At 45.8% G+C, this 25,265-nt stretch overlaps 3 protein-coding genes across 3 annotated transcripts; 2 read left to right on the forward strand and 1 right to left on the reverse strand.

Moving 5' to 3' along the window:
* Positions 1 to 1,051: 1,051 nt before the first annotated feature.
* LOC117845787 (bZIP transcription factor 44) lies at positions 1,052 to 2,228 on the reverse strand. The gene has a single exon (XM_034726871.2). It carries the CDS (start codon positions 1,752 to 1,754, stop codon positions 1,209 to 1,211), a length of 546 nt encoding a protein of 181 aa, XP_034582762.1. The 5' UTR covers positions 1,755 to 2,228; the 3' UTR covers positions 1,052 to 1,208.
* Positions 2,229 to 9,420: 7,192 nt separating this feature from the next.
* LOC117844282 (pentatricopeptide repeat-containing protein At5g48910) lies at positions 9,421 to 11,414 on the forward strand. The gene is given in 2 exon segments (XM_034725024.2): positions 9,421 to 10,965; positions 10,967 to 11,414. Coding segments are annotated over 2 exon segments (1,731 nt in total). The 5' UTR covers positions 9,421 to 9,547; the 3' UTR covers positions 11,280 to 11,414.
* Positions 11,415 to 11,562: 148 nt separating this feature from the next.
* LOC117844706 (transcription factor bHLH76) lies at positions 11,563 to 19,501 on the forward strand. The gene is made up of 8 exons (XM_034725463.2): positions 11,563 to 14,168; positions 14,308 to 17,166; positions 17,317 to 17,538; positions 17,649 to 17,714; positions 17,803 to 17,871; positions 18,100 to 18,171; positions 18,260 to 18,436; positions 18,862 to 19,501. The coding sequence occupies exons 2-8, from the start codon at positions 16,579 to 16,581 to the stop codon at positions 18,976 to 18,978; spliced, it is 1,311 nt and encodes a 436-aa protein (XP_034581354.1). The 5' UTR covers positions 11,563 to 14,168; positions 14,308 to 16,578; the 3' UTR covers positions 18,979 to 19,501.
* The last annotated feature ends 5,764 nt before the right edge of the window (positions 19,502 to 25,265 follow it).

Consider the following 25,265-nt stretch of genomic DNA (forward strand, 5'->3'; position numbering starts at 1 on the left):
AGATGCAAATTTCATATGCATCCTTATATCAGTTTCTTTGTGCTGTTTTTTATCGACATTAATTTGACACTCATGTTACTGGAAAGGTAACGAACCTGGTATATTATTGCCATGTTACTGCATTAGGTTATTTCCGAGTGAAGTAGATTCAACATATCTGAAAGACTCTATCTGAAATTATAATTGAACTAAGTGCACATGTATCCTAAGTGGTTCATATGTCCAAATTTAGCATTGTAAGCATCTAGAATGATCTAGATCCACATTTGAGATATTTGTGTTACCTGTGGGTTCGGTGAATTTGATATGCTAGCTGGTGCATTTTTCTTGATAATCCACTATGTTATTTACTAGATATTCCTTTACCAAGGTTTCTCGTGGCACAACGGCAGAGCGATGAACTCTGGGGACCAATCAAACCCCTGTAACCAGTCCGGCTTCGAAGCTGAGGTACTCTTCTTTAAGACGAAATCGAAGGTATGTCTATCCCTCCGGTCAAGTTTTTACTGGCAATTCCTTTCATGATTAAGTCTGTTTCCTTACTGTCCTTTCAAGAAAAGCTGTTCTATTGGAACAACTAAACAAAATATATTTTAAATGTTTGATAATTTTGCTTCCTTTCAGACAGCATCTTCATGTTTATGTATCAAATTTCTATTGGAAGTTAAATCAAGGACACAAGTTCACATATTTATTTGTTTCTAATTCAATATAATTAAGTTCAATAGGCATCTGAATGAATTGATTTTATTACTTGGTTTGTGATTGAATCAAAGCAATATTTTCTCTTTTTTTTCCTTTTGATGAAAATACAGCTTCTGAAATACTACCAAAGAAGCACTGAAGCGAGCAAGTTTACAGCAGCTGCAACCCCACTCACCACATCATTTTCGGTGGAAAGCTTCATTTGTTTGGAAGAAACCAATCGTAAGGCTTCTTATTCCTTGATAGTTTTGGGCAGTTTCTTATTTTTTCATCTATGGGTGCTGTTGTTGCTGTACTTTTGATAGCAACTTGTTAGTATGCCTGATCCAAATTTATCTTAGCCACCTTGACAAAAAGATGTCAATAATAGTTAATAGGTAGTTAGAATATACCCGTAGATATTAAAGAGGAAAAAACCCTGAAGAATAAACCACCTCAAAACATATTTTATTTGGTATACTAATAACAATCATTGTAGCTAAAATGTGAAGATACGAATGAATTTATTCAGTAGACGTGTCATCTTGCGGCTCTGATGAGGAGCTTGGCGTTGTGGTGCTCTGTGCTTGCATGAGGCGCTCGAGTTTGGTACTGAGCTCGGCCTTCTCTTTCTCGAGCTGGGCGTTCTCGCAGCACATGTCACTGCAGCCCCTCATTGCTTGGTTCAGGTCGTCAAGGAGGCGGCGGTTGGCGCCACGGAGGTGAACGACCTGCGCCCACAGCTCAGTGAGCTGCCGCTGCTTGCGCATGCGCGACCGCCTGGCGGACTCCCGGTTGGAGACCATCCTCCGCCGCCTCCGCTCATCCTCTGCCATCACCATGCGGCCGCCGTATGCATCCTCGGCACTGCCAGAGCCGGCTGGACTGTTGCTGACGACAGCCGGTGCTTCGTGGATAGGTTCAAAGGTAGAAGGCGAGAAGTGGAAGGGAGTGGGCGGCATCGCGATCATGTTGCTGTGGCAGTGAGCGTGGAATGCTGGGTTTGGAGATGAGAGGCAGTGAAGGTTGGCCATGGCCACTGCTCCATGGTAATGGTGCTGCTGCAGCATGGTTGCTTCACTTGTTTGCTCAGTCAGTGAAGATCTTCAAGAGCGAGGTAGGAGTGGGATCGATGCGGCTAACGGCCTCTGGTTTGGCTTGGCTTATTTTGCTCTGGGTGAGCGGAGGAGGCACTTGGTTGGTGTGGGCCTTTTATAGGGTAGCAATGGTAGTTTTGCTTGCCTAAGACTAGAGAGAGAAGCCACCTTCTCTCGCCCCCTTCCTTTTTGTAGAATTTGGTGGCTTTAGTTTATTGATTTGGTACATGGCCATGAGGACCGAGCTTTCGCCTTTTGTGCGCAGCAATATCCAAACAACAAGCCACTTAACCTTTGTACCCCTCTAGCTAGCCCTGCTTTTCAAGAGGACATTACATTGCAATTTTATTTACCCTCTTGCGTGCATCCATGACTTGACTTGCATGAGTAGTCTTGTCTAATGGTAAAAATTTATTCCAGTTCATCCGTGCCAAACCTTGCTTTTTGTTACACATGCATGTAATGTATTCTTCCCCAAGATGCTCGGCCTTTGGCCTCTGTCCTCAAACAAATTGCTCTATAGATAAAAATTCTTTCACCTGGTTAGAGTGGCATGAACCTGCTGGATGTATGGATAGATATGTAGCTTTACCTACTGAGAGGCACTGTGGGAATAAACAGGTTGACATTGTTAGGCCACTAGCTAGATTACGAAGCAGATCGGCTGTGCATATCGTTTATAATTTTTACATCTGCTAGTATGCACCTTGCAAGTCCGACACCCATGAGTTTGATCACAACTCGCAAGTGCTTTTGAGCCTTTGATTAGTAACAACTTTACATCACCACCATGGGGGTTCGACAGCTAAGAGGATGGATCGGTGCCCTCGTTACCTTTTTCACTGTAGCACTTTAATGTGTTTTGTAATTCCTTTTTCTTTAGCAATTTGGATGCTGGTATTGTTGTAATTAGTCTAAGATATCGTTTTGTGGCTTTACAAAATATGGAACATAGCTAAATGCACATGTTATAAATTGAGGATCTGAGCCTTAGCCCTTATTAGGTCAGTTTTTTGGTGGCATCGCGTACATCCCAACCACCTTGGGCTTTCTGACTAAAGACAATGCTCATCCTCTGTGAGTGGTACAATTTGCAAAAACAATTGCAAATCGACAATTTCAAACCATAAATAAATAGATGAACCATGTAGCCAAATTAGAATGAGGGTGCCGCAAACATGCCTTTCAGCTCTGATCCTCGTCCTCTTTAAGTTTTCCCTTTCGTTTGCAAAAGAAAATAGGAGGAAGGCCCCCCTACAAATCTTTATCTGATCAACTAGGGGAAGCCCTGTGAAACCTTTCTTTAACGATAAAGATGAGTCATAGACAGGAAGGTAGAGGATAAAGAGAAATAAACGAAATCACATGTTGGCAACACATAAAACACGAAATCCAGCAAATGTCTATTTCGCTTTTGAATTTACTTGAAACATTTAGTTACTAAACTGGTATTTGAAATACCAAATTCTTTGTGCCCAAAGCAATAAGCATTCACACCATTGTTGATATGCATGCACCGGCATCTCCATTTCCCGTTGTCCAAAAAGCTGGAATACTGTTGCATTATTCGCGGCAGCAACAGCTGCCAATCGGATCAATGGCTGACGCCATCGGAGCCGCGTGCTTTGCAAAAGCAGGGCCCCTGCCTAGCGATTGAGATGGATTACTTGCGCGTCCATTCTATCAGTAGAGTGGCACAGCACTAATCAGCCACTTACTCACAACCACCAAGAACAAATTAAATCATATATAAAGCACTTGCTAGCCAACTTTAATTGCCTCTTTGTGATGCCCCTGTCGAGTGCGTCGTTCTCGTTTTTTGCATCCTGTGTATATACGATCATGTGGCTGGGAGATCTGACTTTTTGTGAACCCAAACAGTGGCCGTTTTTTTTTTTTGTGTGTGTGTGGGTGCATCAAACTAAAGGTGAAGGAGATGATAGCCAAGAACTCAAGGCAAGCACCAGTGTATGTATGTTTCCCGAACATTTCCAACTCAATTCATTGCTCATCGAAGTCATTTCATTGGCAGTGTCAAGTGCTATCAGTAGGTCAACACAAGTTCCATCGCCGAGCGGGGATCTTTTGTTCTTTATTTTAACGAATCAGCAAGGGATTGTGCTTTATGGGGCCGCCTATTGACTAGGCATTTCAGGAAAGAAGCCTCAGGTGAATGGGATTCTAATTGTGTAGTCGAAGAATTAGATGCATATTTGCAGATAAAAAGATCGTGATTGGACTTGGGAAGAAGTCGGACCGTGAAATGGAGATAATTAGAATGTGTTTTCAATTTTATAAACGTAGCGAAAAGAAGGTGGTGACCGCCCGGTAGATACAATAATCAAGAAAGGTAGCACTTTCTAATTATGGAACGACTTCTAGTTCTTATCACATTAGTTGTGGTTTTGTGAAGTTTTACTCCTGGTTGTATACCTTACGGAGAAAAGAAAAGGGAGTTGACCTTGCTGGAGGTGTTTCTTGACATGGTACTTTCCGACACAATGTGCCAGCCCATTGGATGCCTGATTGTCTTGCGGAGAGAATAATGAAGCGATTCTTTCAACGGCATATGAGGATTTATTGTTCTAATTCGTTTCTTCATCCATCATTTTTGAACAATGGGATTAATGGCATCCACAAAGATTGGTAGTATATACATACAGCTTGATTTGAGGAGGCGCAATTGCATACCATCTCCTTCGGAGCAAAGCTGACCGTGAGGGAAAGAAAGAAAAAGTGAACTCTCCTCATCAGCTCGAAATGATATGTTGGGGATCGAGATTCCATTGTGCTGCATCATGTGTTCTTGTATGGTTCATTTAGCTAATGTCTTGCCTGCCATGTTAGGGCCAAATTATTGAAAATCTTGTATGATAAGTTCCGCTTTTGATTTCTCTAAAGAAAGCTCTTGCTTTCGTTTCCCTCTCTTTGAAAAGAAAATTATTCTGTTTCGGGAAAAAGGGAAAGATTTCTGTTCATGAAAATGAGGTTTGCTGTTCAAATGACAAGATAAAGTTCAATCATGGATCGAGGACACGTCCTTAATACTGTAGTTAGTTACACTTAATTCAGCAAATCTAGGCAAGCTCAATGTGAATAAGATATATATCATATAGAAGAATTGCATCTGGTATATTTGTTGGAGAACAATAGTTCCTTTACTAATGCTAAGCATAAGTCAGGAATGGTCTTTCAGGAAAAAAAATTAAGTCAGAAATGCGGTGGATAAGAAGATAAAAAAAAATTGCAGCGACACCATTCCGGCAGTGTGATACTTAGTTTCTTTCGAACGGCGTAGTGCCGGAGGCTGCTATGCCAAATGGCCAAATCCCCTGTTCTTAAACAATGATCTCCATAACCGTTAGTGACCCGAGCTGGGAGCACATGCAACATGCTGCTCACAAGAAAAAGTTTCACGGCGGCTGCCTCCAACCCACTGCTACTAGGCCTCAAATCTGCTCGTGCTGGTGCTGTAATGTATTATAGTACACAGCATCTGCGATTGGGGTTTTGGATTGGATGAACACAAGCTCCCCTTTTTGCTAAATCCTGTGCACAATCCACATGTGCCGATACAGTTTTCATGGACGATTGCAAGACCAAGCAACAGTTGAGAATACATGCGGGTGTTGGCGGCTGAACTGTTTGTGACCAGGATTCAGCAAGAAAAATCACTTGCTTTTTCGGCGAGGGAATACATGCATTGGGGATTAGCAGGGATTAAGCAGAAGATCCAGACGAAAAGGCACATGATCCGTGACCTAAAACCTGCAATACAGATCGGAGAAAGTGAGAGCAGCAATGGGGGCAGTCAAATCACAGGCATCGGCGACAAAGTGGTACGCTGAGTTCAGAGAGGAGACGAAATTCATCACCAGACGGGACTAGTCGTCACCGGCATTGGCCACAAGTTGCAACAAACGGCTTTGTGGTGTGATGACAATTTCAACACTTCCTATTCCTCTCTGAGTAGGGATTTGTAAACATATTTTTTTCTCACAAAAATCTGAAGATATCTAGCGAGAATCCAAATCGCACTAGTACAAGATTTTTCACGCATAGAAAAACTTTACATAAATATAGGATCCCCTGAAAAATCATCCAAAATTCATGCCTGCATTGAAAAACGGGGCTGACACTGCCAAGTGCCAACACATGGTACCGTAGCGTTGATTAGTCAGAGTGGTACACCAAAGACCCAACCAGAAGCAGAAAGGCAAGCGGCCGGGACGTCTAAATGGCACGCAAGTCCAATCCTGCGCGTCCCGTCCGACCACGGACGGCGGTGCGCCTGGGACTTGACGGGCGAAGCACGCACGCCCCGGCCAGCTCGATCGTACGACGACGCTGGCCGGCCGGATTTGCCACCGCTGGGGTCGCGTAACCGGGGCCGGCAGCGCCACGCCCCCGCGGCCACATCGGTGCCGGCCACACGGGAGGAGCACCGGCCACCTGCGCGCGCGCCGGCGCCGCCCGCCAACCGCGGCGCGAAACGTCGCCGCGCCCACCCGGCCGATGGCGACGCGGGCCGTCGCGTCCTGCGCCTCGCCTGGACGCCTCGCCCCGCGCGCCTTTTCGGCGACCCAACCGGAGAGCAGTGGTCTCGTAGCAACGTCTCCTTTGCTCCCATTCGCTACTGATGGCGCACGCGTGCGGCGGGGTTGAGATGATCCACTGATGTGAGTGAGGTTCTCCATGTCAGGGTGTCACCCCACCACGGAAGAAAGATGTGGCGTACGGGCACGAAAAATTTTGGGTCTCCAAGTCGTTTACTAGGATTCTAGGAAGGATGATGACGAAGAGGGATATGTGCTTTGGTAAACCATGGCTTCTCTGACTAAAATCTCGCATGCATGTGTGGTGTAAACATGCTGATGCGTTTTTCTCTGCGGTCTGTTTTTCCGACCATGTCTATCATAATGATAAATGGAATGCTCCTACATCTCTTTGTAGCTAACCAGTGTTAGAATAGAGATTTACAAGAATTTGTCCGTGAACCCGTGATCTTGTAGCTGCCGAGTTTCATAGAACACTCTCTGCCTCCAATGCAACTGCAGAGAAAAAGAAAATGTTTCACCATGCGCATATACTCATGTGCAAGTTGTGTTTGTTCATCATTAGCCTTTTCTCTAGAAGTTGCGCACTTGCGCATGAACATCTCTTTCTTGGCATAAAGCACAACTCTACTCACATCTGCTCAGATCATTCCCCAGTTTAGATGCCTTTTAATTGTGTTGAGTATTATATTTAGTTATTCATCCTAGTGAACTCCCCTCTCATTGGACTAATGTGGATAAGCCATAATCATATCTCTCTTTTCTCTCGTGCACACAAGCGCATCTCAATTCGTAGGACCTAATTAATTAAGCAACAAGCATTACAAAGACATGCCTAATCGAATCTTCTTATAAAATGTTTTAAGGAGATCGATTTCACAAGGAACCTACACATTTGGATTTGAGTCCTAGATTCATTGTGAGTGTTTGGATCTTTCTATATTTATTTCAAAAATTAAAACCATATATCACTGAATTGAGTGTCTACTTTGTTGGTTTCTTATGTACGTAGCGAACGCTATTCTTATTTTTTTTCTTGTAGTAGACAACATACCCATTGATAATGAAATGCATATGGTGATCTTGTCAATCTCAAGATCAACTGCACCAGTCTTTGGAGGTGGTCATATGAGTGAGCATGCGCACGTATGCAAACATTTGGGTTCGTGCTGTGTTTGGGGAAAAAGTATGACCCATATAAAACAAACTTTTGCGGTTATTTTACAAAGAAAGTAACCTAGGGAATAGAACAGATATGATTAGGACAATTACAAACATAGTGGCTGCTGCCGAGAAAAATGACAAGGTTGGTAGATTGGTTGCTGCCACGAAAAAGGAGTCTCTAGTGTCAACAAAACCTTGACGCCTAAGATTAGGCCAAAACAACGGCACGCAAAAGTTGGGTCGCACCCTCGAGGTGATGCAAACAAACTTTGGCACGCATGTTAAAGTCTGCTTACGCATCTACTTTCAATTAATTAAGCTTACAACAACTAAGGTCGTGACGCACTAGCAGCAATGCGCGGGGGTGACGAGGATAACGAAGGCCATTAGGGCAGGGCAGGGGAAAACTTCTTCTATCGCCACAACATCCAGAGACCAAATTAATAGATGCCATGCCGTCCTAAACCAAAAATGTGTGCGACCAAACTTTTGAAACTTCAGTCAATATTATCTACTACTTACTACTATATGTAAGTGCTAGTTACGAGAATTGCATCGACAGATTCGCCGTAACCATATTTTTCTCATCTTACTGGTTTGCAAAATGTAATAGCCATAATGTTCATGGGTGTCCATTCTGAGTCCAAGTAAATCGGCCCAGATGCAGCACTAATCAAATGGCGAGGACCCAACAAAGGCAACTTACGTTGGTCTCATGGCGACTAGAAGAGGGGCCGTGTCGCCATCGCCCCCGTCGCCACTCGCTGTCAAGCTGCTGACGCCGGGGCAGTCGCCGTCGCCTTTGCGGGGGCACTCTGACGCCGGCGCGCGACGCTTTCAGGTGTCGCGCACGCAACGAGGCGCCTCTTACGCAGGGGGGCGCCTTTTCGCGTGGGTTTCGACTAGTTTTTCTCCCGAATTCTGGCCAGCGTGCGGCTTTGCGGGCTACGCCCTGTTGTTTATGGTAGCCGGATTTGTTTGTGTTTAAATTAGCTCGCTTGATTTTGCTTGACGTGGAGAATAGTGCGGGAACACAGGTGGTGATCGTCGGAAAGCTGTGAGAAAACTGGGCGAGAAAAGGCGCCTGAATGGTCGTCCGAACTCCAAAGGGCGCAGTTCATGGCATGGATTGGATAATTGTTGCGGTTCGCCATTAGCGCATACTAATATTGAAGCGTGGTGCTTCGTTCGTCTTAGTGCCAGCTATGGGCGTGTCTCTTAATTTGTCGTCCTAATCTCGTAGCTAGAAGCACGTGTCTACTACACGAAGAAAGACATCATATATGATATGGACATATGGCTCATCTCCCCATCGATGGCTCGTTTGTCGATCATGCTAGACATTGTATATGTACCTACGTGGAGTGGAAGCCAGTGCACCTAACCTGTGGCCTGTGAAGCTTGCACTCTCGTCTCCGTTTCTGGAACGGACTTGTTTTCTTGATTCCAGCATGCATAAGTAAATGGTTCTCGACTTCTCATGTCAAACTTCTTCGTTCCAACCATGTCCACCGTCACATTTATAGCATTACTACAATTTTTGCATACCGTTAACTAAGGACCTGCTCCATGTTTCATCCTTTGGCTATAGAAAAGGTTCTTCAGATGGAACTGTAAGAAAATGTTCTCCACAGGGCCTTAAAAAGTTAATATGAATTCTCCATGAGTGGTAAGCACGTTTTTCTTTATCTGACAGTATTGAAGTTTGGTCCTTGTCTCAAACTCTCAAGTTCATGCGAATGGAAGAACAGCTCTAAGGTCCGGTCCACTCTGTTTCGCTCACTGGGACCTATTTTTTCTGGACCTGAGAGCCCAATGCGGCTGAACTTAAGCAACATTCGGTCGGTCCTAGTACTACAGTTGGGCCTCAACAAGGTGATCTGGGCCGGAACAACAGAATCCCACTTGGCCACTTCCACCTCATCCGCTGCACGACGCACGTCGGCCTCCTCGTGCCGGTGCCGTGCGCCCCCTCGCCGGCCGGGCGCGACCCAATCGCCGCCCGCCGCGAGCTCCTCCCCCGCACACACTCCGCTGTCCAAAGCAATGCCTCCCCCAACTGTCCCCTTCTTCCTAACCTCCACCACGCTCGCCACCACTACGAAAAAACCGCAGCCGCAAGCGCAACCGCCGCCGCCGCCATGCGACGCGGAAGCCCAGGCCTCCGCCTCCACCTCCCACGCCTCGGCGGCGTCCGCGTCGTACGCCGCGCGCATGCGGCTCAACCCGCACCTCGCGCTCCCCCTGTTCGACCACCTCCTCCGCTCAGGCGCCGACCCGGACCCCGCCGCGTACGCGCTCGCGCTCGCGTGCTGCGCGCGCGGGAGGGACCGCGCCGCGGCCGCGCAGCTCCACGCGCACGCCGCCAAGCGCGGGATCGTCGCCTCCCACCGCCGCGTGCGCGGCAGGCTCGTCCACGCCTACGCCGTCTGCGGGATGCTCCCCCACGCGCGCAGGGTGTTCGACGGCGGGACCGACAACGACATGTTCGCCTGGAACTGCCTGCTGCGCGGGTACGCTCAGGAGGGTGGGGACGCGGACGCGCTCCGCGATTTCTTTGCCAGGATGCCGTTCCGGGACAGCATCTCGTGGAACACAGTCCTTTCGTGGTGCGTCGCCAATGGTGAGTACGATGAGGCAATCGCGGTGTTCCGGGAGATGCTGGCGAGCCAGGAGTGCCAGCCTGACAGGGTGACATTAGTGAGCGTTGTCTCGGCAATCGCGTACTTGGGGGCACTCGCTTTGGGGCTGTGGGCGCATGCATATGTCATCAGGAAAGGGGTTGAAGTCGAGGAGAAATTGAGCTCGGCATTGATAAACATGTACTCAAAATGCGGGTTCATTGAGGGTGCAGTTTATGTGTTTGAGAACGCTGGAGAAAAGATGAGCTTGGATACTTGGAATGCAATGTTAGCTGGTTTCACAGCGAATGGTTGCAGTGCAAGGGCTCTGGAGCTCTTCACCAGGATGGAGTCAAAAGGACTGGTGCCTAACAAGATTACATTTAACAGTGTACTGAATGCTTGTAGCCACGGGGGGTTTGTGCAGGAAGGTATACGGCATTTCAAGAGAATGTTCAAAGTTTATGGTATTGAGCCTGACATTGCACATTATGGTTGCATGGTGGATCTGTTCTCCCGTGCAGGGATGTTTGAGAAAGCTGAGGAGATCATCCAGATAATGCCAATGGAGCCAGATGCTTCTATGTTGAAGGCCCTATTGGCTGCTTGTAGAACTCATAAGAACTTAGAGTTGGGAAAAAAGGCTGGCCATAGGCTTATTGAGGCTGCCCCAAATGATCACGCAGGGTATGTGTTGCTATCCAACATATATGCACTGGATGGCAACTGGGGAGGAGTGCATAAAGTGAGGAAGCTTATGTTGGATCGCGGTGTGCTGAAGATCCCTGGGAGCAGTTCGGTGGAACTTAATGGCGTAATTCATGAGTTCATTTCCGGAGATAAATGAGATTTGTCAACAGCTTAAAAATACAGGATTTACTCCTGACACTTCACAAGTGCTGCTAGATATTGATGATGAAGATGTGAAAGAGAGCTCGCTAGCTCTTCATAGTAAGAAGCTTGCGATAGCCTTTGGGCTGACCAGCACTGCTCCTGGCACGCCTATTAGAGTAGTAAATAACCTCCGGATCTGCGGAGATTGTCATAATGCCATAAAACTTCTAAGCGAGATTTACGGGAGGAGCATAATTGTTAGAGATGCAAATCGATTTCATCATTTCAGAGAAGGGTCTTGTTCTTGCGGGGATTACTGGTAATATTTTGATTGCAATGATGTTCCTTTATTTTTACTTATTACACTGAAATGTATAGTATATGAGACAACTGTTGCCAATGGTTATTATTGACCATTTGAGAAGAATTGTTAATGTGCCATGAAGCTCATGACTTTATTGCATGTCTATTGAATACTATGGTACCCTTGACCCAACAACATGATTGACATCTCTTATGTCTCAGCAACTTGAAACCTAATTATTGTCCTTTTCAGTCAGCATGATTCAAAACTGAACATGAACCTGAGATGTATGTCCTACGCAAAAGTGTCATTAAATTCAGATAAATTTAGCTTCTTTCATATGGTAGGGACTCAGAACCATCAATTGCCTGATACATACTTAATGCTGTTTTTCCTACTGTACTACTGTCATTACACAGTTCAGTTTGTGGGTGGCCACTTCACATGAACTTGCATTTGAAAGAGAAACACATAGGAGAGGCGTTAGGGCCAACTAGGCCTGTAGCTTTCCTTTTGAGGCAGTATGGTTCATTTTAGTTTCTGTCTGGCAAGGAGGGCAACTATACTTTAATTCAACCAGTTAGCTTTTATCATTTTTTTAATCACACATAAGATTCATCTACCTGGTTGTACATTTCTATTTTTGCACATATGATTCATTAAGTGTTTAAATCTTTATTTGCACATTATTGCCACTCACTACCACTACATTGACTCTGTAGAAGGGTTGCATAGCATTATTATATCATTTAATAGGTATGTATGGTCCAGTGCCTTTAAATATTTCATAGTGCCTCCTTGGTTTGTATGCATGTTAGGCTTGGTCAAATTTTTTGAAATGGAATTATAGATCACAATAAAGGGCAGGAGCAAAGTGGGATTTAGCTGTCCCATGGGCTACACCCTTCACATGCTTTGGTAAAGGCACGATAGATACAATGGACTTGCTGTTTTCTTCTTCCTTAACTGTGAAATTCATGTGCTATTAATGTTTTTTATTGAATATGTGCTAGAAATGTTATATTTCTGATATGGCAATTACCTCCAGTACTGCTGTTCAATATTTCACTTGCATCTTTCCAAAAAAAAAAAAACTATTTCACTTGCTGCCCTGCTGTTGATTTCGAAAGAGACAAAGCGTTCTGCACAAGAAATTATAGCAGTTATTAAACTGAGCAAAAGTAAAGACTGTTATTTGTGATAAGGACAGATCAACAATGTTGTGCAGAGTAATCACTTCCACCGTGCTGTTGTTATTACTGCCTGTTGGATGTAGGGGGGCCTTTGTTTGAACATAAAGACGAAGAGACACCTTTTATACAAATGCATGCTTATCAGCCATTTTCAAGCACAGATGCTGTCAAATTTGAACATATGTGCTATTCTTTTCTGTGTTGAATCGTCAAGATAAGGAGGAATCATCACATTTTATGTTTGCTACTGCTTTAGAGGTAGCACTGAACCCAGAGGGCCATAAGATTTAAATCTAATAAGTAACCCTGTTCCTTTTTAAACAAAATATCTGTAGACTTATTAGAGAAGACCAAGCAAACTTGGTAGTTCTACGTGAAGTATCATGGACAACAGCACTTGTTCAGTTGGATAATTTGCACTCTAGTTATTTGATACATTGAAATAGGCACCAAAAAAGCAAAGACTACTATAGTGAGTGTCCAGATCTAGTACAATATGTCTGTGAACTTTTTTTTCTTCGCACACAAGGCAACAAACACACGCATGCATACACAGATGCGCACGCACATAATGTTATATGATATACAGTCGAATTGCCCTAGCTCCATGCCAATCATTAACAGGTTGGCCTTGACAAAATAAGCAGGCTGCTGCCCTTATCAACTCTATTACTTTATTTCCCCTCTCGGGGATAGTTCTTTAGTGTTCCCCAGATATGTATTTTGCAGTTTAATCTCTAGCTTACAGCTCTAATCACTACTCTAGGAGTATAATAAGACCATTAGCGTACGACATAATGCATAATTAGGGTTTAGAATAATGGGTAATTTCCAAGTCTTGGTTCGGATGATCATAACTCCCCCAAGGTTACACCTAACATAGACCTTTACCAAAAATATACTCACTTGCATCTCGCGTGCAGCTGGCTTTGCCACGGACTGTGCTTTGTTTATGGTTTTCAGAAAGGTGTGGCATACGCTTTCCTAAGCATAATTAGAGATCCTGTACCCTATGCACATGGGAATCGAACACTGAATTAGCACACAGTGTGTGTACTCGCGTCGTTCAGATATTATGGTCTAGCTTGTACTACAATCGAATCATCCATGTTCAACTCTCATCATTCACTCTTGGTAATGATCCCATTAAGACTGCTTTTGTGTTCTTTGCTTATCGATGCATCTCTCTAGTAACTGTATGCACAAACTTTTGAAGCATGTACAAATTATGGTAGGCGTGGTGGATTTGGTCTGATCATTCTGTTTTACTTTAGAGAAGCTTAGCCTGTCCTATCAGAACCCTTTCTGTTCTCCTCTGGATCTTAGATTATTAGCGTTTATATTCTGATTCAAAACCCCAAATCATTTGTTGGTATGCTCTTCTGATGATTCCCAAGTTTTGAAGGGTGCCAGTGCAGTTTATTGCAGCGAAGAAAAGGAACATCTCTGAAGCTGTTAAGCAGGAGGACAGTCTACACAGGGAGCAGGGTCTGCGGGATGAACGAATCCGATGTCGAAAATCTTATCTTCATATAGCATGGGTTGTGTTTTTTTACCTTTAGACTTACTACCCCAAAAGAGACGATTGCCAGCTAATCCAATGCAGGCACTGCTCCATTTGTTTACTTTGAGTTCTTTGGCTGCTATTTCTTGGAGCTGTTTTGTTTGCAGGAATCCTCTGACTTCGCTAGCCCCTGATGTCCCAGTGCCGACAGGTAGGGCCCTAGCGGCACAAGAAGTCTCATCAATATCAACATTGTGTATCCTGTAACTATGATTTTCTTCTTCCCTCCTCCTGAAGAGTGAGTGAAGGAAAAAAAATATGAATATGACGGTCGCTCTCTTATTTTTCAGCTCGGCCTCAGCTCCTGTACGTTGCCAGCATCCAGCAAGCTCTGAGCACTGAGCTGATATCATCCTGCCCTCGCATTATCCGGTTTCCGCTGCTGCAGGCGATGTGATGCGAGCGCCCAAGCATATGGTACACACGAATATGCACGGCAATGATTGGGAAAGAAGACACAGATCTGTGGCAACCTTTCTGGCGAGCATAATGATGCGCGAGAAGATAATCTGGCGGGTGGTCGGGGCCCCTTCCCCCATCCCTCAATGACTGCACGAGCCGAGCCCGCCCCGGAGCGGCAACGGTGAATGCGCCGCGCCGAGGCCGGCCGCCGCTGCTGTGCACGGAGCCGTGCAAAAGGAGCGCGGCAAGCCGGCAACTGGTCATGGCTCGCGAAGGCGACGCGTATGCCGTCTTCTTCCCGGTGAGGTCAAGAAAGCTGGATGGCCGTGGCTAGTAATCTACCAAGACTTGTTATCCACGTAGCCGGCCTGTGGTCCATTCCATGGTCCATTTCCTGGTGAGTTTGAAGTCCTATCCTTTGCAGTCCTTAGTTTACATTTCTCCCAAGATTCGGTTTCGTTTGCTTTCCCTGCTACCGCTTTAAGAGCGAGCAGCTTGGCGAGGGCGCCACTAATGTTTAGGCAGGAGAAAAGGCAGCTGCTGGGAGACGAGATGGTGGGAGGACGACGAGGCTGCAGCTGCAGCAGCAGCTGTGATGGTGCTGAAAGAAAGGTAAAGCGGGCAGGGGAATAACGAGTAACTTGCAGGCCACTTCTCGCGGTGTTTTAGTGAGCATGGAGGGTAGATTTGTGAGGGGTCCTGGTGCTTTTCTTCAGAAACCCTGGATTTAAAAGCTTAATGGAGGGGGGCAAAAGCGTGTTTGGAGTGAATAAAAGTATTGCATGGGCGGGGGTGGCTTTAACTAATCTAAAGCTAGATTCGAGCTCGCGCGCGCCCCGAGGCTAACGAATAGTTTTAACTTGTTTATTTGCCGCCAAAGAAAGATTGAGATTAGGAGAATCTGAACCCCATCTCTTTCAGCTGTGCCTGAAGCTCGGCACTAAGCTAAGGCTTACAGTTTCCGGTTGGTCTGCCCCTGCTTACAAAACTCGAAATCCTGCTTGTTTGCGACTGAATTTCACATCCAACTGTTAAGAGAGTGGCCTGACCTGAAGATAAGATTAGTGGGGAAAATGTGAAAGAAAAGGGGGTGGGGAGTTTCGTGTGGGTGAAATGAAAGTAGGTTTGCTTTGCTGTTGGGGTAAGTAGCTAATGCCTCGATCGGCACCCCCTGCTACTGTTGACCACCATTTTCTTCAACAAAACTAATCATGCCGATCACGAAGGGCGTGTAAATAATTCTCCGTGCCGGGCATAAAAAAACTGCAACAGTCAAATAATGATTCGGGTGGCATAATTTACAGCCAGGCGCCTTGAGGAAAGCGAGCGGTTGGCGCCCATAAACAAATGCCCGTGAGGGTTGGCACTGTCAGGGATGCCGGGATGGCAATGCTCCTCGTTGCTCTACGCTGCTGTGAAGAACTCTCGATCGGCTCAGCTCAGCTCCCCTTCCTCTTTACGCTTGCTCTCTCTCTCTCTGATGTGTATGGAGTAAGTAAACAAAAGCAAAGGTAAACAGCATGATTAAAGGGCTGTTAACAAAGATAAAGGCGAGGCCGCCAGGGGCACTTAAAAATAAGCTCCATCAAGGGTTAAACAACACCGGCCATGGTGGTGGTGATTAGGAGGAGTGTAAAGCGGCTGCCTGCAGCTGCAACATCGCCTTGCCTGCCCGCTGTAATCAATCCCTGTGCCTGTGGCTCGCCGTGTACTACCCAGTGCCCACTACTGGTGAAACTACAAGAGCTAGTGAACAATTGCTAGTAGCCCTATAAGTCTGACAAGCCTTTGCCTACAACCTCTCTCTCTCTCTCTCTCTCTCTCTCTCTCTCTCTCTCTCTCTTCTTATATAGTCTAGGCTCTCCCCTCTTTCGTAGCTCTTCTTCCTATGCCTCCTCGCCGGAACAGATAGCATCAGAATCTCCAGTGCCCGGCCATCTTTCCTTTTCCTGCCATAGGCCGTGACGAGAGCTTCTTGCTTGCGTGCTTGCCCCGGCTATCATATTGCCTGCCTACGCAGCCCTCTGGCCAATGGAGGAGCTAGCTCTTCTTCTCTAGCCTTTCTCGTCTCCCATTCGTCCATTGACCGTGGGTGAGCTCTATCTCTGTGCTAGCTGCTCGCTCGGGTACTCTACTCAAGTTGTGAGCAAGATCAACCGATGGACATGAACGAGAGCGGCGAGAAAGGGATGGAGGGCAACGCGTCCTCCGCCGGCGCCGGCATCCCGGTGGAGTGGCAGACCCAATTCAGCGCCGCCGCCTTTGCGTGCCCTCAGGCACAGCAGCATCAGGGCCCCATGATGGACTCCGCGTTCGCGACCGCCGGCATGTGGGCGTCCACCTCCCAGGCCATGGTGCTCTCCGACGTCGGCGGCGCCATGTCCGCCACGCGGGGCGGCGGCGGCTTCTTGGCGCCGGTGCCCGGGTTCCTCCCGCAGGGCCTCGGCCATTTCCCCGTCGACTCCGGCTTCATCGAGCGCGCCGCGCGGGCGTCCTGCTTCGGCGGCGGCGGCGGCGGCGGGGTGATGGGCGGCGCCGGCTTCGGCGCGGCTGATCAGCACATGAACGGCGCGTTCAGTGGCTCCTCCGAGGCGCTCCTGGATCACCAGAGGAAGGACGGCAACGAGAAGGGCGAGCCGGAGCTCGGCCGGAACGGCCACGACGGGGTGCCGAGCTCGGAGGCCGCCGGAGGGGACTGCTCGTCCAAAGGGACGTCGGACTCCAAGAAGAGGAGAAGGCCAAACGAGGTGAGCACTGTTCTTGCTTCCCGTGTCTGAAACCTTTCTACCGTCATTATTTGAAAAGTCTATCGACTCGAGTAGCCAAGTTAATTAACTGGTGAACGAACTAGATGTTAAACTGATGGATGCATCTCTCTGTGTTCTGTCTGATGAAAGGTGATGGGAGGCGATCAGGTTCAATCCTCCAACCTGCCCGCGGATTCGGCAAACGAGAGCGTGCACAGCAAGGACAAAGGCGAGGAGAGCAGCCCGGCAACAACCACCGGCAAGTCGAAAGGGAAGGGGGCGAAAGAGACCTCCGAGTCCCAGAAGGAAGACTACATCCATGTCCGGGCTCGGCGCGGACAGGCGACCAACAGCCACAGCCTTGCAGAAAGGGTACGGACTCGATCACCGGTTGGCACCCCAGTGTTCACCGTTTGGTGTGCAGCTTTTGATGCGCCCTGAAATTGACATGGCTGGTTCTGAAAACTCATCTTTTCCTGCAGTTGAGAAGGGAGAAGATTAGCGAGAGGATGAAGCTTCTGCAGGACCTTGTTCCCGGCTGCAGCAAAGTAAGTCGTTCTAGGGAAACGAAGTTGTGTATTACTATGTGTTTACATAACAATTCTAACAAGTTTATGTTTCATGAACTGAATTCAGGTCACTGGGAAGGCGGTGATGCTTGACGAGATCATCAATTATGTTCAGTCCCTGCAAAGACAAGTTGAGGTAATCATTAACATCCCCCTTGTTATGTCAAAATCTTCACAACTTTGTCTGAACTAATTAAGGGTTTAGCTATGGGCAGCGGTCACTAAAAAGGTAGTAATCACTAGATTTTCTTTAACTAAAAGTAATCGCTAGATATTGATACCTGAATATGAATAATATTTCCTGTAACCGCGATTGCTTACTGATGGCAAAAAGCAAAATATTGAGCTCATATTTATCTCGCAGTTCCTATCGATGAAGCTTGCGACAGTAAACCCAAGGCTTGACCTCAACATAGAAGGGCTTCTGTCGAAAGATGTATGATGCTTCTTGCAATCTCATTCTCCTTTGTTAATTATACATACAAGAATCTAACAAAGCCAGATTTTTCTTCTCCTACCATCAGCTTCTTCGCTTCCCTGGTGTCTCTTCATCTTCCCTCGGATTCTCCCCAGAGATGATCCACCCACAACTACAGCTATCGCAACCAGGCCTGATTCAGGGGGGCGCTGCTGGCATGGCCAATCCAGACGTGTTCAGGAGAATCATACAGGCACAGCTAAGTGCTAAAGACGGATCTCAGGTTAGCATCTTTCCAAAATGATTGTAGTGCACACAATACTCTATTCTTTCTTAAAAATATCAGCGCAGCCAACAGTATTCACTTTAGTATTCAGCTAGCAGTTGACATAGCTCCTTAAGCTATCATGTAGCAACATAATTTTTCCCAAAGATTGCACTTGACAGTCAACAGCCCTTTACATATCCAATAAACTAGCTCAACACCTACATACAGTACGCTCTTTGTAGTAATAGACAATCCATAGATTCCTCAAACACAAAGAGGCTCTCCTACTCAAATGCTTCTCTATTCTTGAGCAAGCTTGTGAGTTTGGCAGCAAATTTTTGGGAAATATGAACAATCTGAACTAGCAGTAAACACTCCTCCCAAGTTCATCCAAGCACACACAGGCTGGCTAACTTTTCGTTTCCGATTTCCTGGAGCAGATGCCCCACGCATTGAATGGGCCGTTCAGTGACGTCGCGCAGATGGGGTACCCGTCCCTGGGGTCGTCGGCACAGGACTTGAGCATCAGGCCGTCGCAGGACGGGTTCCAAATGTGACGCGCAGTCTGGCCCAGCTGCATTGCACATACTAAGAGCAAGGCTTTTTTTTTCCATCTGATCGACGAACATGCAGGAGCGCAGGGGGGCACACATATAAACTGGCGCTGCTACTGCCGGAGCACAGCAGCAGCCTTTAACTGCGTCGTCGTCCACGGCCGGGTTTTTATTGTGTTCAGAACTGAGAAGAGATCGAGGAGGGAGGGAGCCCCCACGGGCGGAAGCAGCCAGCGCTGCGCTTGGGAGGGAATCTGTGACGTTGCCGGGCTGGATGGCTGGAAATTCTGCCTCTGCTGGGGGTGGTAGCGCCCATTAATCATGGCGCACAGTGCAGTAACAGTGGCTGCGTTTGTAGCGAGCAGATGAGCTGGTGCTGCTTCTGTGTGTGTGTGGCAGGATGTAATGTGGGGAGCTTTTGGTTATGTTCATTCGGTTGCTTTTGTTTTGGATGCTTCATGGATGCTAAACACTCCTAAATGGGGGGCGACGTTTATTAGTTAAAAGATCAAAATATTTCGGTAAATTGTGTTTGTAGTGCAATGAAGGACGTACGCTATATCGTACTGCATTCTCGTGCATTTGTTCGTCCCAAAGTCATATGCGAATCGTTGGCTTGTTTGGTTGGTTACAGGATCTTCCCTCTTGTGGCGAGATCATCTTTCATCACAGCTTAGGGGAAACGGTGGATGCATGACAGATGAAATGAACTGTAGGGAGAAGAATATGTGCCGGGTCACGACTAGGACAAGTTAAGATCTTTCATCTCAGTCTGGAGAGAGAGAGAGATGAGCTCGTTCCCTCGAGACACATAATTAGCATGAAGAATCGTTCTCACCCCAACTTGCGACTGGTCACGCACAGTGAAACTTCTGTTCACTCTACAGCCGCCGCCGATGTGGACAACCGACGCGACGCAGGCAATAAAACAAGCGGTTTGGTATATTCTGCCGGTGTCGCCACGGTTCCAAGACAAGGCAACGCGCTGCTGCTCGGGCGGCCCCTTTGTATCCGCCCGAGACGTGCCGGACCCCTGGGCGCGACGCCGTACGCTGGCGCGATTCCGGCCGCGTGCGCCATGCGGCCAGCTCGCTCGTGGGTTCGTGGGTGCGGGCTCCGGCGACCGCGACGACGGATCGGACAAGCGTCTGAGCGTGCGCTCGTCGCGCACTCCGATCGTGCTGCCGGTGGGATTCGGCACGTTTCCTCTCCTCTGTATGCCCGTCCCGCCCGAGCGTGTGCGGCGACCGATAACTGAGCGGTTAGGCCGCCGGATGGAGAGAAGCTGGGAAGGCGCGGAGAGGAGCGCGCGTTGGGCCGTTTCGGAGGCGATCCCGGCATCCCGCTCACGGCTCATGGGCAGAAGTTTTTTTTCCGAACGGACGGCAAGAGAATTGCCCTAAATTTTATTAGAAGAAGAGAACAAAATAAGAGAGAGACAACTAGTGGCAAAAAGAAAAAACACCCCACATGACTAAAAAATTGGTACGAACACCCCACACGACTACGGACCGACACGACTAAAACACGAACAAACTAGCAAGAAGGAAGAAAACTAAGAAGAGGGTGGCGGTTCCAGCGATCCTGATGCTCGGGTTGCCAACTGATATTGGTAAAACTCTTCTCGAATAAGGAAAGCCACATCATCCACTGGTTTGAAAGTTTTCTGTTGCGTTCCTTCTCCAAATATTCCACCAAAAGTAAATAACGAAGCTATCAAAATGGAATCTATTTTCTTTGTTGATAACGACTCGGCATCTTTCCACTATCTATGTATGGAGTTCGTGGAATTTTCCCTTGGCAAATGTTGTAGCTAGAACCAATTGACTAGTCTCAACCACACTGCAACGGTGCATGTACAATTTTTGCACAAGTGTTTAGGCGTCTTGGGTTTTGTATTGCAAAGTTTGCATATGGGATCGTAGGGCCATCATCTTTTCTCTAGGTTGTCTGACGTTAAAATTTTTCTATGAAGAAGAATCATGCAAAAATTCTACATTTTGGTTCGCTTTCCAAATTGGGGTAATTAACAGTTTCTTTGTTTGCCCAGAGAATTGTATACGTTATGCGCTCTTTGTAATAATTCACCATCAGGTGTCTATCACCAGAATATTTCATCTTCAGCTTTAGGGTTGCGATTTAGCGGGTGTATCTCCTCCCATAGGGTTGTGTACTCGCTCACCTCCTCTATCGTCGTTAGTGGGCACACTTGTTAGATCCAATAATTGTCTTGTAAAGCCTTCTGCACAATAACGTTTTTCTTTTTGATTTGTTGAATAGGCAATGCACTATCTATTTTGGTGCTCTCCCATGGATCCAACTTGAGTGCTAAAAAATTGTTTAGCTGCCTCGGCACCCCACTTTAACCACCGTCGAGGCGTTCAAAAGATCTTTATCATCCTTGTCACACGGGATGTCCAATCCATTCCATGCATGGTCTTGAGTCATGTTTCCATTGGAACCAACACCAACGAAGTCTAAGTGTCTCGCTAACCTTTATAAATCAAGAATTCCGAGTCCTCCTATGTCTTTTGATATGCACACCATTGGCCACTTGACTAAGCAATGCATTGACTTTCTAGTTCATCTCCCTTCCATAAGAAATTCCTTCTCATTCAGTCGATTTGCTTTATGAGCCACTTTTATGCCGGGAACACTATCACGTGGTAGATTGGTTGAGCGGTTAATACAGATTTCACCAAGGTCTCTCCCTGCTGAAGAGAGAGATTCCCCTTTCCAACCCGGCAGCCTACCGCCGATTTTGTCGAGAAGTGGCTGAATGTCAACCCTCCTAAGACGTCGGGTATATAAGGGAAAGCTTAGATATTTCCCTGGGAACATGCAAATCTTTCCAGGGAAATCCACCAAAGCTTCTGTTTTGCTCATGTTGATTTGGAGTCCTGAACAATTTCCAAATAAATCTAGCAGCTGGTTTACATGTTGTAATTCCCCTCGATCTGGATTTGCGAATAATGTCGCGTCATCCGCATAAAGTGAGCAACGCAATTTTGCCACCCTCGGAAGAATTTGCTTTAAAAATTCTTTTCTAGCAGCTAGCTCAATTAATTTTTGAAGGGGATCCATGGCTAGTACGAAGAGCATTGGCGATCCCCTTGACGAAGACCTTTGGCATATTTAATTTGTTTCCCTAGTATTCCATTTTTTTTTCCCAAAACCTAGAGCTTCTAAGGTTTCAAGGAGAAAAATCTATGAGTCAAAAGCCTTTGAGATGTCTAACTTGATGAACAGAGTTGTCCTTTTTGATTTATGCAATGCCTTGATCACACTTTGGACATAGGTGAAATTGTCATGAATACAACTTTTTTTGATAAAACCATTTTGACATCCGGAGACTAGCTCTTTTAATCTTGGTGCAAGCCTGGCCGCAAGGATTTTTGTGATTATCTTGGCCAAACTGTTGATAAGGCTTATTGATCAAAAACCTAAAATGTTGATTGCCTCATCGGCAGAAGTGACCACGAACCAGAACCTGAGCGTCAATGAGGTCGTCCTGCACGAGCATAATCGGGTTGACTCCACGGATGTTGGTGCGTGGCGCGTCAATAAAATTCTCCTCGAAGACCATGGCGGCCATCAAGGCAGGTGATGCCGACAACTACCCTGGTGGCCAGTTGTGCATAATTTGCCTACAAGTTCCGGAAGCTCGCTCAAAAACTAAGTGTTGATCAAATGGTCACAACCCTCTTCCATTTCATCGAATGAATTATCCCATTTAAGCATAAATTATTGCGACACATCAATTCAATGTCATGACCAAGAATACGCAAACATCAACTAGAGTTTAGGACATATTTGAAACCTAGGTATATAAGAAACAAAAGAATGAGTAGAAATACATGAATGGGTAGGAACGAGGTTGCAAGAAAAAGTAATAAACAACACATGAATAATAGAATATTTGAATAATAAATTAATATTAGTACATTAATGATGAACAAATTAATAGATATTTACAATTATGCTTATAGTATTTATTCTTTTGTGACTTACATCTTGGCCCCATCACCGTACATGCGATTAGCCGATTACAACGCCATGGCTTAGCTCAGTTTGTTTGATAGATCGAGCCGGGCTGAATTTAACTGAACCTATGAATGAGCCCAGCCGGCTTATGACCCTTGAGCTTTTTTACCTGTTCTAAATGCTAATGAGCTATTGTGGAAAGTTTTCTACAAAGCTTAGAGCTAATTTTCATGTTTCTCCATAAGTACATGCACAATTGTCGTTCCTTTGGAAAGTTTTGTGCCAATTCCTTTGTTCCAATCCGTGAGAGAGAAGATAATTCCTATGGAATGGGATTCCTGTACATTTCCTGCATTCTTCCACCAATACAAACAAGACCTTAAAAGATTGTAAAAGGTATATATATCATCATCCCATTCTGTTTAAAAAACTTCCGTACAATTCATGCAACTGGAACTGTAGAGCGTACCAAATATAAGCACATCTATTTCTATTAGAATATATTAGAATTTCTCCAGATATAGTAAATTAGGATCATTTTACTTGCCTTAGCGGAGGCCACTAGCCCCCTAAGCAATATATTTCTATATAGTCTGTTCATAAGGCTTCTATTTTCTCACATGATTCTAGACCTCAAACTCTAATCTTTCATTGCTTGGTGTGCCCCTCTCAACAAAGGGCAGTGTGGCCTGTACCTATGGCTCATGCTGCCGGTCATGTTGGTTGGCCATCCTATTGTGTTTTTTTTTCAATATGTTGACTGGGGTTTCTCCCTAATCGTTCCATGATTGACCCGCCATCCTCGCACGTCCCTAGAAAGCATTTTCGACCCGCCATAAGCCACTTAGCTCAATGAACTTGGACTAGCTCGTGACACTTACGGCTAGGCTTGTGCACACAATCACATGCCCTAAATATTTTTGGGCAATCTAAGTGCGTCTTGAATTATTTGTTTTCTCACTAAAAAATAATTGGAAGGTTGTGTCTGACCTGGATCTAGTCTTGAAAACAGGGCTGCCTCTGCCCGTAGGACGGTTGTGAGCATGAATTTTAAGCCTAAATCTAGTCTTTTTTTAGCCTAGTCCAACTTTTGCTCAGATTTACGAACCCCTACCTCGAATAGGCATACTCCAACAGTCTCTTCCTCATCTCTAATTATGCAGCATGGTGCGCCCCACGACGCTTTAGAGGATGCCCTCCTACACTGCCTCGATGCTATTTTGTTCGCATGTTGATCTACACTGGCCCATCGTCTCCCGCTACCGATCGGAGTTCCTACCAAATTGCTTCCTCACCGGCAAATCCTCCTTGTGTGGTGCGGCTCCCTCATGTTGTGCTGCTCTGTGCTCCGATCGACAGTTTTGGTAGGCCTAACCCATGCTTTCTATAACCTTGTGTGCCATCGGTCTATCCAACCGAGAGCCCGCGGTCCGCTTTATCCTTTTGGCACACGATCAGTCTAACCAACTTTGCCCCCGCACTTACAGGAACCTGTGAAGGTAGTCCCCAAGTACGATGCGCTTCCTCTCTGAGCATACATCTGAACTCACACATAAACAATCCACATACCTGTGAGTGTACCTCTTATTTCTATCACAACCTATAAATAATTTTTTGTATGTGCATAAATAGTAGACAACATGATTTGAAATTTTGAATCCATGTGAAAGGATTCGTAACTATACATATACACTCACTAAGAGGTGGATATTATAAGAAAACCATATAAAGCTTAATACCTTTAAATATGCTTCTAGACAAAAGATATTATCCTGAACATAGTTGAAAGCTATTATATAGCATCATGTAATAGCCAATACAAGCTATAAGTGTGAGACTTTATAAAAGGGTAGTCATTTCAATATGATAAACTAAGTCCATTGCATTGCTTGTATATATATTCTATATCTGAAGTTGTAAGACCTCTCTATTTCTCTCATGTACTATCCTCGACATGTTAAGTCACCTTTCTCCACATAACAAATAATCATGAAAAGACTTCATGACAGCTTAGTCTTCACCATTTTTTTTAGAAAAGCAAATGCCGAGGGTTAAGGTTGAACGTCATCATACTTCCTCCATATACAAAAAGTAATACTTTGTGCTAACGTGTTCATTGACGGAACCCCTGGCCATTCAAAAATTATTTTTATCTTTTGAATGAATGACAAAGTAGAGAACAACAAATGTCTTTCATATATTAATATTTTATTTTAAATGTAAAATATTAAAATGACATATATTTAGCAACAAAACATAAAGAATAGAATATTTATACACCCATATGTAAAGTTATGGATATGCGA

The sequence above is a fragment of the Setaria viridis genome, chromosome 2 (assembly GCF_005286985.2).
Source record: "Setaria viridis chromosome 2, Setaria_viridis_v4.0, whole genome shotgun sequence".
NCBI classification, from domain to species: domain Eukaryota; kingdom Viridiplantae; phylum Streptophyta; class Magnoliopsida; order Poales; family Poaceae; genus Setaria; species Setaria viridis.